Source organism: Nicotiana tabacum, chromosome 22 (assembly GCF_000715075.1).
Source record: "Nicotiana tabacum cultivar K326 chromosome 22, ASM71507v2, whole genome shotgun sequence".
Lineage (NCBI taxonomy): Eukaryota > Viridiplantae > Streptophyta > Magnoliopsida > Solanales > Solanaceae > Nicotiana > Nicotiana tabacum.
This window is the reverse complement of record NC_134101.1, coordinates 161,437,902-161,452,513: the sequence shown is the minus strand read 5'-3', so window position 1 is coordinate 161,452,513 and position 14,612 is coordinate 161,437,902. Positions and strand designations below refer to the sequence as shown.

Below are 14,612 nucleotides of genomic sequence, written 5' to 3'. Positions count from 1 at the left end.
AAAATTCTGTAGGTAATTGAGGAAGCCTAATCCATACTGCTGAGTTTGTGACTTTCTCTTGAGTGACAACAAAGTTTGGTTTCCATCTAGTAATAGAGAGGAAATGTCCGTTAATGAACCAAGGGCCTTGATTCATTACCTTGTCCATATTTTCCTTTTTCTTGAATTTGATTATGTAGTAGTCTACTCCAAGGTCAATCAACTGGAAATCTTCAGTTGGTTTCCATAGTTCTTGAATTTTTCTCTTTAGATAGTGGTGTAACATACGCTTGCCCACTATGGAATTTTTCCATGGCTCATAGATTCGTACCTTCTCCTCATCAGTGAGTGTTATCAATTTGATGCCCTTTGAGGTCGTTAAGGTTGGTTGATCAACTACTTGATCTTCTGAGTCCATCATTGGGGGGTCTATGTCTTGATGATTTTCAATAGTGGTGAAGAGTAAAGGGTTCGAAGTAAAGGTGTTAAACGGGCTGGGTTGGACCGGTTCCGGACCGGCCCAGACCGATAGAACCCGAAACCGGCCCAGACCGGTAATAAGGGGCTGGGCTGGGCTGGATAGGAGGGTTTGGGGGGTTGGCGCTGTTCAGCTGGCCCAAACGGGTAACCGGAACCGGTTGAACCCGGTAGAGTAAATAGTAACTCTTACCGGATTAACCGGCCCGGACCGACCCGGTTCAAACGGCTAGTTTTTTTTTTAAAAAAATTTCGGACTTGGGGCCCCCACAGACCATTGGCAACGGTCAGACCATGTTTTGGTCCGTTGGCCAACGGAAATATTGCACAAATAGCCTATTTAACCGGTTGAACCCGGTAGAGTGAATAGTAACTCTTGATAGCCCAGAAGACGAGGAACTTAGAGATATATTAACACATGGTAACTCATCCGAATTTAACACTCCAGAAGAAGGTCAATCGGTTCATATTGATTATGATGAACTTACTAAGGCAATGCAAAACCTTTGAATTTACTATTTTACTTGTTGAAAATAATGTAAACCTTTCAATTTGTAAGTTTGAAACTTTGAAATTTGAATTAAGAAATAAAAGTAGCACTTGCAATAAGTGCATTTTTTCCCCATCTCCCTTGTATTCTTTATGTTAGTACTTTGTAATGCACTTATTACAATATTTATACAAAATTCCAAAAAAAATAATTAAAATTACACTAAACCTGGCCTGACCCTCTCAACCCGTAACCCGTACGGTTAAGTTTTTACCCGGATAAACCCGAACCCGTTAAACCCGTTAAGAACCAACCCGGAATCGGCCCGGATCGTAACCCGTACGGGTCCAAAAAATGGAGGCCCGGGCCCGGTTAGCCCGTTAAACACCCATAGTTCGAAGTGGTAAGCATAGCTTTGAAGCTAGGTTTGATCATGCTTTGATCAATATCTGGGGTTTAGAAGGTATTGTGTGTTGTTGTTGTTCATAGGGTTGAGATCCATTTCCTAGACAGGAATTAAAATCTCTCCACTTTTGGTAATTGATTGGTGCTTGCTCCTTACTTTTCCTACAGTATTAAACTATTGTAGGTGTTTAAGTTTCTTCTACCACTTATGTTAGCTAGGAATAACATTTGTATTCAGTTATAAATATTAAAACATTCCAATTATTTTTGAATTTTAAAATAATCAGCCCACGTTCAATTCCTGATTGAAATAAGAAGAATCAACAATTTATTAAAAACGACTAATTAAATGATTTGATTTTGGTTTCCTTACAGGATTTATAAATTTCAATAGGCAAATATAATAAATAAAAAATCAAAAGGTATATATGGCTTCACATAGTCTTCATTTCAGAAAAAGGAAAATGGTAACATCATCACATTGATAAGAGAACATAACTCAATATATTATAAAAAATAGTATTATTTTGTATGTGAAATTATATTTCCCGCATTATTATACTATTTGATTGGATACAAAATTTAAAATATTAATTTGACTTAAGTAATATATAAGTGATGTGGGAGTATAAAAATATTAATTGAAAAGAGATTAATTAGTGTATCAAAGTTAGAATATGAATAATTGAACAAACTGAAATATTGAAAATTATATAAAAATAAAAATATGTAATATTTTGAAATAAAATAAGCGTTACATTAATTAGAATAGGAAGTAATTAGAACAGGAAGAATATATGATAATCTGAAGTAAAATTTAAAAAGCTAGTATTATATATATAATATTTTTAATATACTGCTTGTATATGAACATTTCATACCCAACCATAAGTAAAACTTTATTAATTTATTTTAAAAAGACCATTATATATATAAAGAAAAAGAAATAAAACTTCCCTTGAAGGAGTATTAGGACTTAATAGTCAACTGGAGTATTTATATAATCGAAGAGCACAAGAAATTAATACAAGAAGTAAGTCTCATTACTGTTCGCTCTATTTTCTTGCTCCGTCCCATTCTCTCTCCCTCAACCATCTCTCATTTTGCAATTTGCGAAGCTCAGGTCTCGTTGCTTCATCTTTTTAACCTTTCTGATTTTGAGTGTGTTTCTTTTTCTTTTGTTTTTTGTGAATTAAGAAATTTAAACTTGTTAGGCATTGGGGGATTCTTTAATTTTCTCTGATTTGCTGCATATATTGGTCTTATCTGAGATTTTTGCCAAAGAATTATAACCCTTATATGTTTTATTGGGTACACGTCATCAGTTGGGTTGGAGCATTCTGCTTTCTTGAATTTGGTGCAGATTTCTAAGTATGAAAGAAGAAGGAGCATCATGCAGCACTGACCCAGTTGCAAGATCCATCCACCCTGTAAGTTAACAAGATTAACTGTTTGATTTATTTTCTGATGCAGTAGCAGCTAATTTCTGCTCTCTTTTTAAGGGGCAATAATATTGGTCCATAAGGCGTATGCATGCGTTACAGTTTCTTATTAAAGAAGAGAATGGGAAACAGATTTAATAGCCAAAAAGAAAAAAGAAGGAAATAACCCAAAAGTAACAGCCTTGGCAGATAGAGTTACCCGGTACCTGTGTTGGTTTGAGATAGCGAGTATCTGTGGAATTAGTCGAGGTGCGCGCAAGCTCGTCCAAACACTACAGTTATTAAAACAAAACCCAAAAGGAACAACTATTATCCTGTATGTATGTTTTTTCTTTTTTCATTTGTGTTTGCTATTTTGAAATTATCAATCTCATGGTTTCACAAAAAGGGAACATTTGTTGTGTGCTGAAAATAGTAAACATAGTTGTATTGTATCCAACAACATTGAATCTAACAAGAAATACATGTTTATTGATAATTGTGGTGTTGGGCCAGCTTGCGCGTGCCTTGACTGTTCGTTCGGATACCCTGCTACCTCCTACTAGTATACCAGGTCACTCTGCGCGTGCCTTGACTGTTCATTCGGATACCCTGCTACCTCCTACCAGTATACCAGGTAACTCTGCCCACTAAGGCAAGGTTGTGGCTTTGGCAGATAAGAAAAAATCACCTAGTGTTCGAGCTAGGCTTAGGCAGCTGATAAATAAATGTTTGAGCTGCTGATGCACGTGTATGCTGTGCGCCATCAGATTAATTCTGTACTCTGGCATGGATAGTGTCTTTAATGTGTAAGGGGTTTTGGATGAGTAGAAGTAAGATAGAATATGGATGTAAATGGAATGAGCACGGGTAGATTGGAATCGATATGGAGGATTCACGTAGCCAATCAACTAGTTTGGCATTGAGAGCCCTATGACTGCTTGCCAACAGTTACGCTGTGCTCCATTGTGCATGTTTAACTCATAAAATTCTTTTGATTATAGGCACTTGACCTGATTTCAGCTGTGAAAGGTCTACATGGTCTCAGCTCTCAAGAGCTGAGCAGGTTTATAAGAGAAGCTGAAAACAATATCCTTCAACACAGACCTGATAATGGGTTAAACATACAGGTTGGAACTCTTAATGGCCATGGCAACGTGTGATCTTCTTTGTTATTCCATTATGGTTAAATTATGTTTTGTAGTCTTTTATGCGTTCTGAGACATTCTTAAGTTTGTAGATTGACGTGGAAAAACTTGCAAGATATCTTGCTTTGCACCTTATTGCGGTGATTTTGGCATCAGAAGCCAATGCAGGCTTACTCAAATACTTGCTATCTGGGTTTCAACTGTTGCACTCCTTGAGTGATCTAGCATCACGTAATCCAAAAATAGAGCAGGTTGGCACCTTATTTGTTGGTTTATTTATGTGGTCAAGGACATTTCTTATTTCGTTTACACAACTGTTAGCTAGTACAAGAGCCGATTTAGTGGTTGCTTTTATTCCATTTCTGCTTCTCCTGTTCTATTTGTGGGCCAAATGGAGTTTTGTATTTCTCTATAATATTAATGTATTGAGATAATGAAAGGAGAAAAAAAAACAGGAAAGGTTTTAGCAGGCTAGTACTAAAGAAATCATAAACAATTAGTAGTCTATGTGGCTCATTTTTATGACATTATTACTAGTTAGGCAGTTGGACCGTTTTTCTTTGACTACAATTATCTCTTACATTTGCAAATATATTGAACAATGTGGGTTTTAAATATGTAAAATCTATTTCACGTAAATTTAAGGAATCGATGTCCGGAGTTATACCAAAACTAGATACTTCAAGCCTTGTATTTCGAACTCATATTCTACTTGGGATGAAGGGCGTATATTGAGCTAGGTTTCAAAGTTCTCATGAATATTTTTGTTATATGTTGCTCTTCTGAGTGTAATTGTCTTATTTGGGTTGCTGATCTTGTGACCTGTCAATTTATTTCTCTTCTCAAAGGTTGTACTTTTTGACATTCTACAGCTATATACTAATTAAGAAAGATAACTTAAAATATCTATAGGATATATGGCCTTACAATCTTCCGTCCCAGATAGTTATAAGTGCACATACACATGTATATTTCCAATTTTCTGCATTTTTCGTCAAAAGGCGAGCAGATCATGAACATTTGTTATTATATCTTGTGACATAGAACAAGATCACGCTGAAATCTTGATGTGCTTGTTCCAGATATTGCTTGATGATGTGAAAGTATCAGAACAGCTGCTTGATCTCGTCTTCTATTCTCTTGTTATTCTCTGTACTTACAGTAAGGTTGTTTTTCCCCTCACCTGGATTTTTTATCTTTTTGTTTCTATTTTAACTGTGCTAAGGATTATTTATCGGTATCTCAAATTTTCAGGTTTCAATTGATATGGGCCTTTTGCATTCTACTCTGGTTGCTTCCAGTCTCTATTTATTGACTGTTTGTATATCTTCACAATGGCATGAGCTTGCTCAAGTTTTGCTTGCATATTACAAGGTAATATTGAACAATACAGGACCTTCATGTAGGATTAAAAAGATAACGTACTACTTGTATGCATTACTTTTGTATTTGAGAGATTGTTCTTGGGCTTAGGATCATCCACATTCTTTGGCAGGTAGATGTACTCATAGATACTGCCTTTGCTGCTGTTACTGCTGATATTAAAATTCTGCGGAGGAATTTATCAGCTAATCATGCTCATTCCCAGCAAGAATATGGTCTTAAAGCTGAAGAAACTTTAAACCATCTCTGCCAGCAGTGTGAGGCTTCTCTGCAGTTTCTTCAGTCACTATGTCAGCAAAAATCATTTCGGGAGCGTCTTGTTAAGAATAAGGTTTTTTCCTAGAATTATATTAGTTATAGCACCTGAAACGAAAATAACTGCTGGAGAGTTAGATAAAGACCATTTTTAGCAGGTTTAGCTTCAGTAGGGTGAGTCTGCAATTGTCTGATGGAACCAAATATGACGCACAAATTAACCTTTTTTTTTTGAACCCTGCTTTCCTTACTCGGCATTCTTGTTCCCTTTACATGCTTTATGGTATAAAGTGGATTACAGAATCAAATTTCTTATCTCACGAGAATAATATGATTTTTAAACAAAATTAGTTTGACCAAATTTAACTTCTGCAAGTTCAAGAGAGTACTTGATTACCTATCTTCAACTTCCTCTTGCTGTCTTTCTGAACCTGGCAAAGCTGCATGGTCCCAGCTCATACTACAACATTTTTATTTTGTGCTTGCTGTGTTATTTCACTTAAGTTGTCCGAGCATGTGTCCGTTCCATTTTTGCATTTATAGAACTATGAACCTATTTTACCAGCATATAAAACTGATTGAGGTGTAGTAGTAGTAGTAGTAGCAGTTGAAAACTGATTTTCTGAGCATTTATTGTGATGATCTTTTTCATAATTCTTTTTTGAAGTGGATCTTTTTCATAATTCTTGCAAGCATTTGACATCTTCAATGTGTTTTTAACTGTTCTGTGTGATGAGATTTGAAAAGTTTTCCTAAACTCAACATTGTGCGTTTTCTTCTTAATGAATTTGTTGTTCTTAAATCTATGCCAGGAGTTGAGCAGCAAAGGCGGAGTTCTTTTGTTGGCACAAGCTGTGATGCACTTAGATGTATCTCCCTTAGTTACATTATCCTCCTCAATTGTTGCTGCTGTATCAAGACTGAAATCTAAAGTATTATCTATTGTAAGTCCAACTGATCAGTGGGGTCTTTTGCTATTCTTATTACTTGAGGCCTTGTAAAATTAGTAAATTTGCTGAAAACAGTCAGTAAAAGCATTTCTTGTGGGAATTAATTTAAAGCAATATTTTCTGCAGTTGTTGAATCTCTGTGAAGCAGAGAGTCTATCCTACCTGGATGAGGTTGCCAGTACCCCTGCAAGCCTTGATTTAGCAAAGTCTATTGCTCTCGAGGTCTGTCCCTGGACACTAATCGTGTTTTTCTTTTCTCTTTTAAAGTTGCTAATTCAGGAGGTGAATAGCTTAGTGATAGACAGAGCAAGTTCTCTCGTGGTCTCGTTGATGATTCACTATTGGTATGACAGTGATTCTTCAGGCTTCTGCATGGCCATTAATAACAAAGTGTTCTTATTTTATTTAAAAAAGTCAGATTTATCTTCTTTTCCTTAATCAAAATTCATCGCACTGACTTGTTATGTTCTTTCGGCGATCCACTGGTAAAAACCAAGATGTGAGAGTTCAATTAATTTTATATCCTACATGCAGGCACCAAAAGTAGACAATAAACGACATTAAGTGATATTCCTATAGAAGCTCAACTTTATTCATTTACAGTTTATCTTGTTGGCATGAGCACTACTTAATGCATTCCCTATTCATTTTGACAATACCATTTTTTAAGTTAGTTAACCTTAATCTGTGCAAGACTGAATAGACCAAGGACATTAATAATACAAGAAAGCCCCTTTGGAGCAACACTGTAACTATCAAGCTTTGAATCCGTTTTAATGTGGTGAGGTGACCTAAGGCATGGAAACTCTAGGATACTTGAAAATTGAGATTTCTGATTATACGTGGGTTGATTGTTTGTTGATGAATCATGTGCACTCTATCTTAAATAAAACCCAGCATACCGGGGGGGGGGGGGGGGGTTACTGTCCCTTTTCATCTAGAGATGCCTAATTCCATGTTACAAAGTAGATAATTGATCGGAGATGGTATTGTATAAGAAGGGATATTTATAGATAGGATAATGGAATCACTCATTGAAAAAACATGGCATGATGGGTATTGCCCCTGTTTGTGATGCAAAGACAACTTATGGGAATCACTCCGAAAGTTGAATAGTTACCACCAGAAACAAAAGTAGCTGCGTTAAATGGTTCAGATAAGTTATTCATTCAGATACTATATGTTAAAGTGTGCGGGATGCTTGTTGAGATGTAGTATGTCTCGAACTGCATGCTTTGTATGCTGCTACTTATCTTTCTAGTTGGAAATAAGTTTATTAAAGCAGACAGTTTGTATGATGCAATTTTGTTGGTCTAGGTTCTTAATTTGCTGAAGAAAATGTTTAGAACGGGTTTCCAACAATCTGTTGCTCCATCTGACAAAATTTATCCGAAAGGACTGTTACAACTCAATGCAATGCGGCTAGCTGACATCTTCTCAGATGACTCAAATTTTCGGTCATTTATCACCACTCACTTTGTAAGAAGATATTTTTTCCTATAATAGCTGCTAAAGGATTTTCCTGTAACAGTATTACTCCCTCCATTTCAATTTATGTATTTTAGTTTGACTGGCCACGGAGTTTAAGAAAGTAAGGAAGACTTTTAAATCTTGTGGTCTTAAACTAAAGATGTGTGTAATGTACCAAAACGTCCTTGAATCTTGCGCTCTTAAATATGCCATGTGGAAAGTTGAAGCTAAAAAGTTACTAAATATAGAAAGAGGCATTCGTTTTGAAACAAGACTAAAAAGGAAAGTAAGACGCATGAACTGAAACGGAGGGAGTACTATTTTGGGTAATTCTGCACCATGTTCATGCCTGTTCTTTCATCTACCAAGAGATCCTTTTTTCATGTTTACCTTGTTATACATTCCTTCAGACTGAAGTTTTGACCGAAATCTTTTCGGTAGCGCATGGAGAGTTTGTATCTAGTTGGTGCTCATCTGACCTTCCAATACGTGAAGAAGATGCTACTTTGGAATATGACCCTTTTGCAGCAGCTGGATGGGTATTGGATTTATTTCCATTTTCTGATCAGTCAAGTGCTGCAATGAGTATAGAGCCAACTTTTGTTCCTTCTCATGTGCCTCGACTGTCTTATCCACATCAGAGAACATCATTGTTGGTCAAAGTATTAGCAAATCTCCATTGTTTTGTTCCTGATATATGCAAAGGTATAAAACCTTCTTGACTGTCCTGATGTGTAGTACTGCTGCCTGGTTATTGCTAAATCATGCTAGTTTTGATTGCAGAGGAGAAGGATCTTTTTCTTAATAAATTTGTTCATTGTTTGAGAACAAAAGTTTCCGAAACCCCAGAAGGGTTTAAATCCATTTCTGATTCTCAGAAAGCAGCCACTGTTAGCCGAAACCTTGGTAAGCATCTTTAATATGTAGAGTGTCATCCAGTTTTAAGCAATGTGCTTTATCATTGACTTGTGCCTTGTAGGTTCCCTGTTAAGTCATGCAGAGTCTCTGATACCTGCTTTTCTGAATGAGGAGGACGTGCAGCTTTTAAGGTGACTAATAATCTGGCATCTTTCTTATTCTCGCATTTGAACCGTAAGGTATGCATCTTATATGATTTGCTTTACGGTGGTCGTGTTCTGTAACTGCAAAATCATGCTCATGATGGTACCCTGTGCTTGATCCATTAGACTTAAAGACAACATCTTACTTATCAGAAAAAAACAACAACAACAACAACATCTTCTATAGAAAGCTCTGCATCTTGTAAAAAGGTTATGCAAGAAACTCAATTAGAACAATTATCGTTTCTACTATAAATTAATACTAATATTGTCACTTTTTTTTCTTTTCTGAAGGGTGTTCATCACTCAGTTAGAATCTCTGATTACTCCCCGTGCATGCGGAGAAAATCGAACTCAAGTAAATCCTCTGATCTCTACTTTGTTTTCTTCTTTGGATACATCCTTCTTTTCCCTTAGTTATATACACTGCATTATTTATTTATTGGAACCTTGCTGTCGCCATGGACCATTCACTATTCCTTCTTAGTAGTTTGTTGATATTGTCATTTTGTCCCAATTCAATGTGTTATTGAACTATGCTGCTGGATAACATTTAGGAAAGCATGTTTGAGGAATCATTGTCGTTGGAGAAGCTGTGAAAACTCAATCTCGGAGAAGATTGTTAGGTGTATTTGGATTTTCAGCTGTTGTAATCCAATGACTTTTACCCGCGAGCTGTATTTCTTGCTGAATTAATTATCTATTCTTCGTAATAAATGTGAGACTCGTGTTAAAATTGAGCAAATGTCACGTTAAGTCCTCAGTTAAGAAGTGCAAAATCTGATCAGTTCTTCCACTAGAGAGCGGCATGCATCAGGTAACTACATAATAATCCAGTATGCTCTTCCTCTTAATTTAAACCAAAAGAAGGGACTGTTCTTCTTCATTTTTCTGACTACCTTCATTGCCGTCCCCAACTTCCAGGCAGCCTCTAACAACACCAACCTGGGCTGGTGCCTACATAGCCTCGTTACAGCCACCTCTACCTCCCATTCAGCCCCCCATATGTTGCCCACAACTGTTTTCTTCCTTATTCTTTCCTTAACGTCTATAACAGCCAGCTGCCCAACTTAACCATCCAAGAAAAACCGATTAAAAAAAGAAACTTCATGATCTAAGAAAAGACAAATATATATTCCGTCTTTCGGTAGCAAAATGTACACTTGCCCCATCAAAATTCCAGGAGGGCCTAATGTACACTTGCCCCGTCAAAAGAAAGAAAAAAGGGGCAAGTGTACATAGGCTATGTGCAACAAACAAAGTACAAGGATAACTGTAAGGCCCTCCTGGAATTCCTTCCGGAGCATGTTGAATAATCTTTGCAGATTTTGTCATTTCACCAACTTCGTTCTAAATAACGAGCAGGAAATGAAAGTAAGAACCATGCGCATGGATGAAAGAGCGCTCTTTGAGGGAAGAATGGAAGAAAGACTATAGAAAGGCTAAGTGAAGTACTTAGGGGGACTTTTTTCTATTTTTCATAAGAAAGGAACTGATGTATACATAGGGAAGGCCGTGTGCAATGAAGGATGTTTCATTTCTTTGTTTATGGATTGGATTCGGTTAGCCTCTCGACATAATCAGAGTGAGGCTTTGGTTATATATATAGATTAAATCAATTAAAGCAAATGAAATCAGTAAAGCAAAATAAAGACCTGCACAGAGTAGAAAGATTAAAAAGCCAAGGGTACAGGGAAACCTTTGGACAATTCATTTCGAAAACCTAAAGGGCACGATTAGGATTTCTAACGAAAGGAGTGGTTGAATGAAGAATAGGTGTATGGACTATGGTGCTGCTTCTTGAAAGGCTACAGGGGAATGATGATGCTGATTTGCAGTTTTAGAGATGAGATGTGGTGGAGTTTGGTTAATTGTTTATCATTTTGTTTTTCCTTTTTGCTTAGGTAGGTGTGTTTTGGGGGCTCGGTGGTGACTTTCGTTGATGTGTCTGTTTCCTATCTTCCTGGTTGGAAGGGATAAGGGGCACAACATGGGCAGGGAGGGGAAGGGGGGTGGAGAAGGAAGAAGACAATTAGTGCTGAAGATATGGCTGGGCAAAGTAGGATCAACAGAGTAGTATTCTTTTATATTAAATTATATGATAACTAAATATTTCATCAAAAACAGTGTTATATAAAAATAATCAATAGGTTGGGGGATTAGGTTTTACAAAGGTAGTTCGTTTGGTGACATGATGTGCACCTGGCCCCATCTTGTGGCAAAATTGCTAGGAAGAAACTCTTAACATTTCAAGGACCTAACAAAGTAAAATGCGGTTCGAGGGCACTGTTTAACTTCTTATAAAATGTTTCTAGGATTTAACACAAGTAAATTGCGGTTCGAGGATACAGTTTCACTTCTTTAATTAGTTTCAGGAAACCTTTGCTGCTCTTTACTCTTTATACTTGAAAGTTTGCTGGTTTTGATTATGTAGGGAGAATAGCGGCAACATGAGATCCTGACTATTTCTTGTTCGCAACTTTATTTGGCAGAATTATTAGAGAGCTCCAAGTTGGAGATTTTAAATCTGTGATCTTTTTTATTCCTAGAGGATTGTGTCCCTAGTCAACTTGGAGGCATAGTTTCTCATATAGTAACATTGTGACAAAATAGGAACTTGGCACATGCTGAGGGAGAGAAGAGCAGTTGGGGCGAGGGGAGGGCAGCAGTGGTATTTATTCTATGGAAAATGGTCGTATGCTAAGTTTTGCTGAGAGGAGGAGAGCAGTTGGCCATAGGGAAGGGTAGTGGTTGTGTCTACTGTTGGTGGTATTGGTCACATGCACATAAATTATACTATTCTAAAGAAGAGAAAAGAAGTTATGTATGCATATCTCCTCCATAATCTGGAAATCTCTTTAGGGAGAAAATAATGAAATTGAATTTCTTGTGAACCACCCATGATTACTCTTGCCAAATGTGACCACCTTGTTAGCAGAAATAAATATAGTTCTGTCAAGTGACTAGAATGACTGGAGTACTTTAAAACTGGACATAATGATGGCTTGAAGTTTATTTATACCAATTTATTCTAGTGTTTTTTGTTTTCATTCTTTAATCGGCTTAAACTCAATTTATTTAGGAGGGAGCATTAATATTTTCATTTTCTCTAGGAGGCTCAGAACCTGGGGGCATGCTTGCCCCCTCAACTCAGGGAAGTAGCCATGGATCTTAACAACAGACTGAACCAGCTCAATTCCAGGATCAATGGCGAAGGTCAATCAGGTGAGGCTGGGATGAAAGCCGAAATGACAGAACAAGATAAATTTATTGCTACAGATATAGAGATGAAGGATATTGAGAAAGATACTCATAATGTGGAAACTAGTGGCTCCGATTCCAGCTCCTCACGAAGTAGGCACCCAACAGATCAAGCTGGGAAAGTTGAGAAAATAAATTGCAATGGTCCTGGAGATGGTAGAGAGGATGAAATGGCTGAAGCTTCACAGCATGAAGAGAAGCAACAAAGGAAACGGAAGCGAACTATTATGAACGAAAAACAGATATCACTTATGGAGAAGGCCCTTATGGACGAACCTGATATGCAGCGAAATAAAGCGTCACTAGAATTTTGGGCTAAAGAATTAAGTGTTCATGTATGTTGCAAGCCTCACATAGATTCTTTTTTCTTCTCTTTTTAAATCCTCCCTAACAAGTTCCTGCTTTGTTTCCAGGGTTCAGAGGTTACAAAGTCACAGCTCAAGAATTGGTAATGCTGATAACCCTTATGCTTTTTGTTAACACCTTTGAATAATTTATCTTAATGCTGATAACCTTATGCTTTTTGTTAACACCTTTGAATAATTTATCTTAAACTATTTCATTGTCAGAATGGTGGGGGTCTAAATATGTTTATCGTGAAGTACCTAGACGGTTTTTTCTTTTCACACCTCTTTGTACTGCCTTCCCACTATTGAGGGCCAGCATCCATGACTACCCAAGTTACTGTTGCCCAGGGAACACATCCTAGTACCTTATGAAAGATAGGTACCTGTTCCATTGGTGTGCTGAGTCAACAAAAAGGTCTGAGGGTTTGATGTGTTGCTCCCACAGTTATCTGAGGGTCCAACAGAGTTCTACTGGTGTATCATAATGCAACTTTGTTTTGCTTCATGTATTCTCTAGCTAATAAGTGTGCCATCTATTGAGATAATGCACAAATAAGTCACTTATTCCTGAAAGAAAAGAAAAGAAAAGAAGACTTACAATTTACAAATAGGCCTCAATCTGATTTAATGAGTTATGTTTCTTGTCTTGTCCTCACGCTGGAGAATCATTTCTATTTTGAATACATACAGGCTAAATAATCGGAAAGCGAGGTTAGCTCGTGCTGCTAAGGATGGTCGTACGCTGTCTGAAGGGGATAATCTTGACAAACATTGTGGGTCCCTCGTACTACCTCCCTGTGACTCACCTGGTAGTCCTGTCGAGGATGTCGGTAACCTCTCTGCTGCTAGAGAAAATGTTCAGAGGGTAACTGGCCCGGCTCCGAGCACTTGTTTTACAGAAAACCCAGCCGCTGTATCTGTAGCTTCAACTGAAACGGCCAAGTGTATGGCAGGCCAGTACGTTGTACTTGTAAATGACAAAGCAGAAGAGATAGGGAGAGGAAAGGTATGTCAAGTCAGTGGCAAGTGGTATCAAAGGGACCTGGAGGAGTTAGGGACCTGTGTTGTGGATATTATTGATCTCAAGGTCGACAGGTCTGCTAAGCTTCCTTACCCATCAGAACTAACTGGAACATCATTTGATCAGGCTGAAAGAAAATTTGGCTTCATGCGAGTCTTGTGGCAGTCCAACAAACTTTTTGTGCTGCCAGCTCGGTGAATCAAAAGCACCTCAGTTCCTGGTAAGAATTGTTGGACTCTTTTTTCTGTTACTCTTGAAACTTCTTGCTAAAACCTGTTTGATTATGTATAGATTAAAGAAGCGACACCTGTTACAATATTTGCTCACTGGAGTTCGTGTTCCAAGTAGTTAAAAACGAAAGCTGGAGGCGCATGTTTCCTAAGTTTTTTTGTTCCAGTTGTCTATATTATACTTTAGCTGGTTACTCCTTGCTGATTTGTTACAGATTTGATAATTCCCGCTGAATTCAAGGTCCACATGTTGGCGGTCTTATGAAAAATCTTTCCCATGCTGTCACTGAGCTGATGCCTGAACTGGAAAACTATCCAGTTCTCGTGAAAGGCGATACTATCCTCGTGGCTTGTTGTGGAACTATCTCGGGATAGTTCACATCCTACCGTCCATGGTGCTGGCCATGATGATATTACTTCTGCAGAAAACATGCCCAGATTCCCAAAGACAAGTCTCAGTTATTTGCTCCCTGTACATTGTGGAGGTTTAGGATTTGCAAGATTACTGTTCTCATGCAACATTCTGTATAACATCCGAAAGTTTGAAAAATGGCAGTTAAGATGTCGCACAATTTCACCTTACAAAACACTGTTTATTTCTTTCTGTTCCTCTAGTTTGAGTTGCTTATCAGTGTGCAGTTTACTAGCTTGTCACAATTAGTTTCTGAGGTAGCTGCCTGTACCAAGTAATGCAACGCACTTTAATATTCAGGC

At 37.5% G+C, this 14,612-nt stretch overlaps 1 protein-coding gene across 4 annotated transcripts; it reads left to right on the top strand.

Annotated features, from left to right (window-relative positions):
• The first annotated feature begins 2,374 nt into the window (after positions 1 to 2,374).
• LOC107785857 (nodulin homeobox) lies at positions 2,375 to 14,609 on the top strand. Of its 4 annotated transcripts, none has more exons than XM_016607246.2 (18): positions 2,375 to 2,474; positions 2,715 to 2,781; positions 3,777 to 3,902; positions 4,013 to 4,171; positions 5,003 to 5,086; positions 5,175 to 5,294; positions 5,416 to 5,634; positions 6,371 to 6,502; positions 6,635 to 6,730; positions 7,826 to 7,987; positions 8,389 to 8,683; positions 8,762 to 8,884; positions 8,958 to 9,027; positions 9,334 to 9,397; positions 12,153 to 12,635; positions 12,714 to 12,748; positions 13,338 to 13,888; positions 14,114 to 14,609. In XM_016607246.2, exons 2-17 carry the CDS (start codon positions 2,725 to 2,727, stop codon positions 13,864 to 13,866), a joined length of 2,754 nt encoding a protein of 917 aa, XP_016462732.2. In that variant the 5' UTR covers positions 2,375 to 2,474; positions 2,715 to 2,724; the 3' UTR covers positions 13,867 to 13,888; positions 14,114 to 14,609. The 4 variants fall into 4 exon arrangements, with proteins under 4 accessions (XP_016462732.2, XP_016462731.2, XP_075100132.1 ...); XM_016607245.2 differs by having other exon boundaries at positions 2,677 to 2,781; XM_075244031.1 differs by lacking the exon at positions 5,416 to 5,634 and having other exon boundaries at positions 2,677 to 2,781.
• Positions 14,610 to 14,612: the final 3 nt, after the last annotated feature.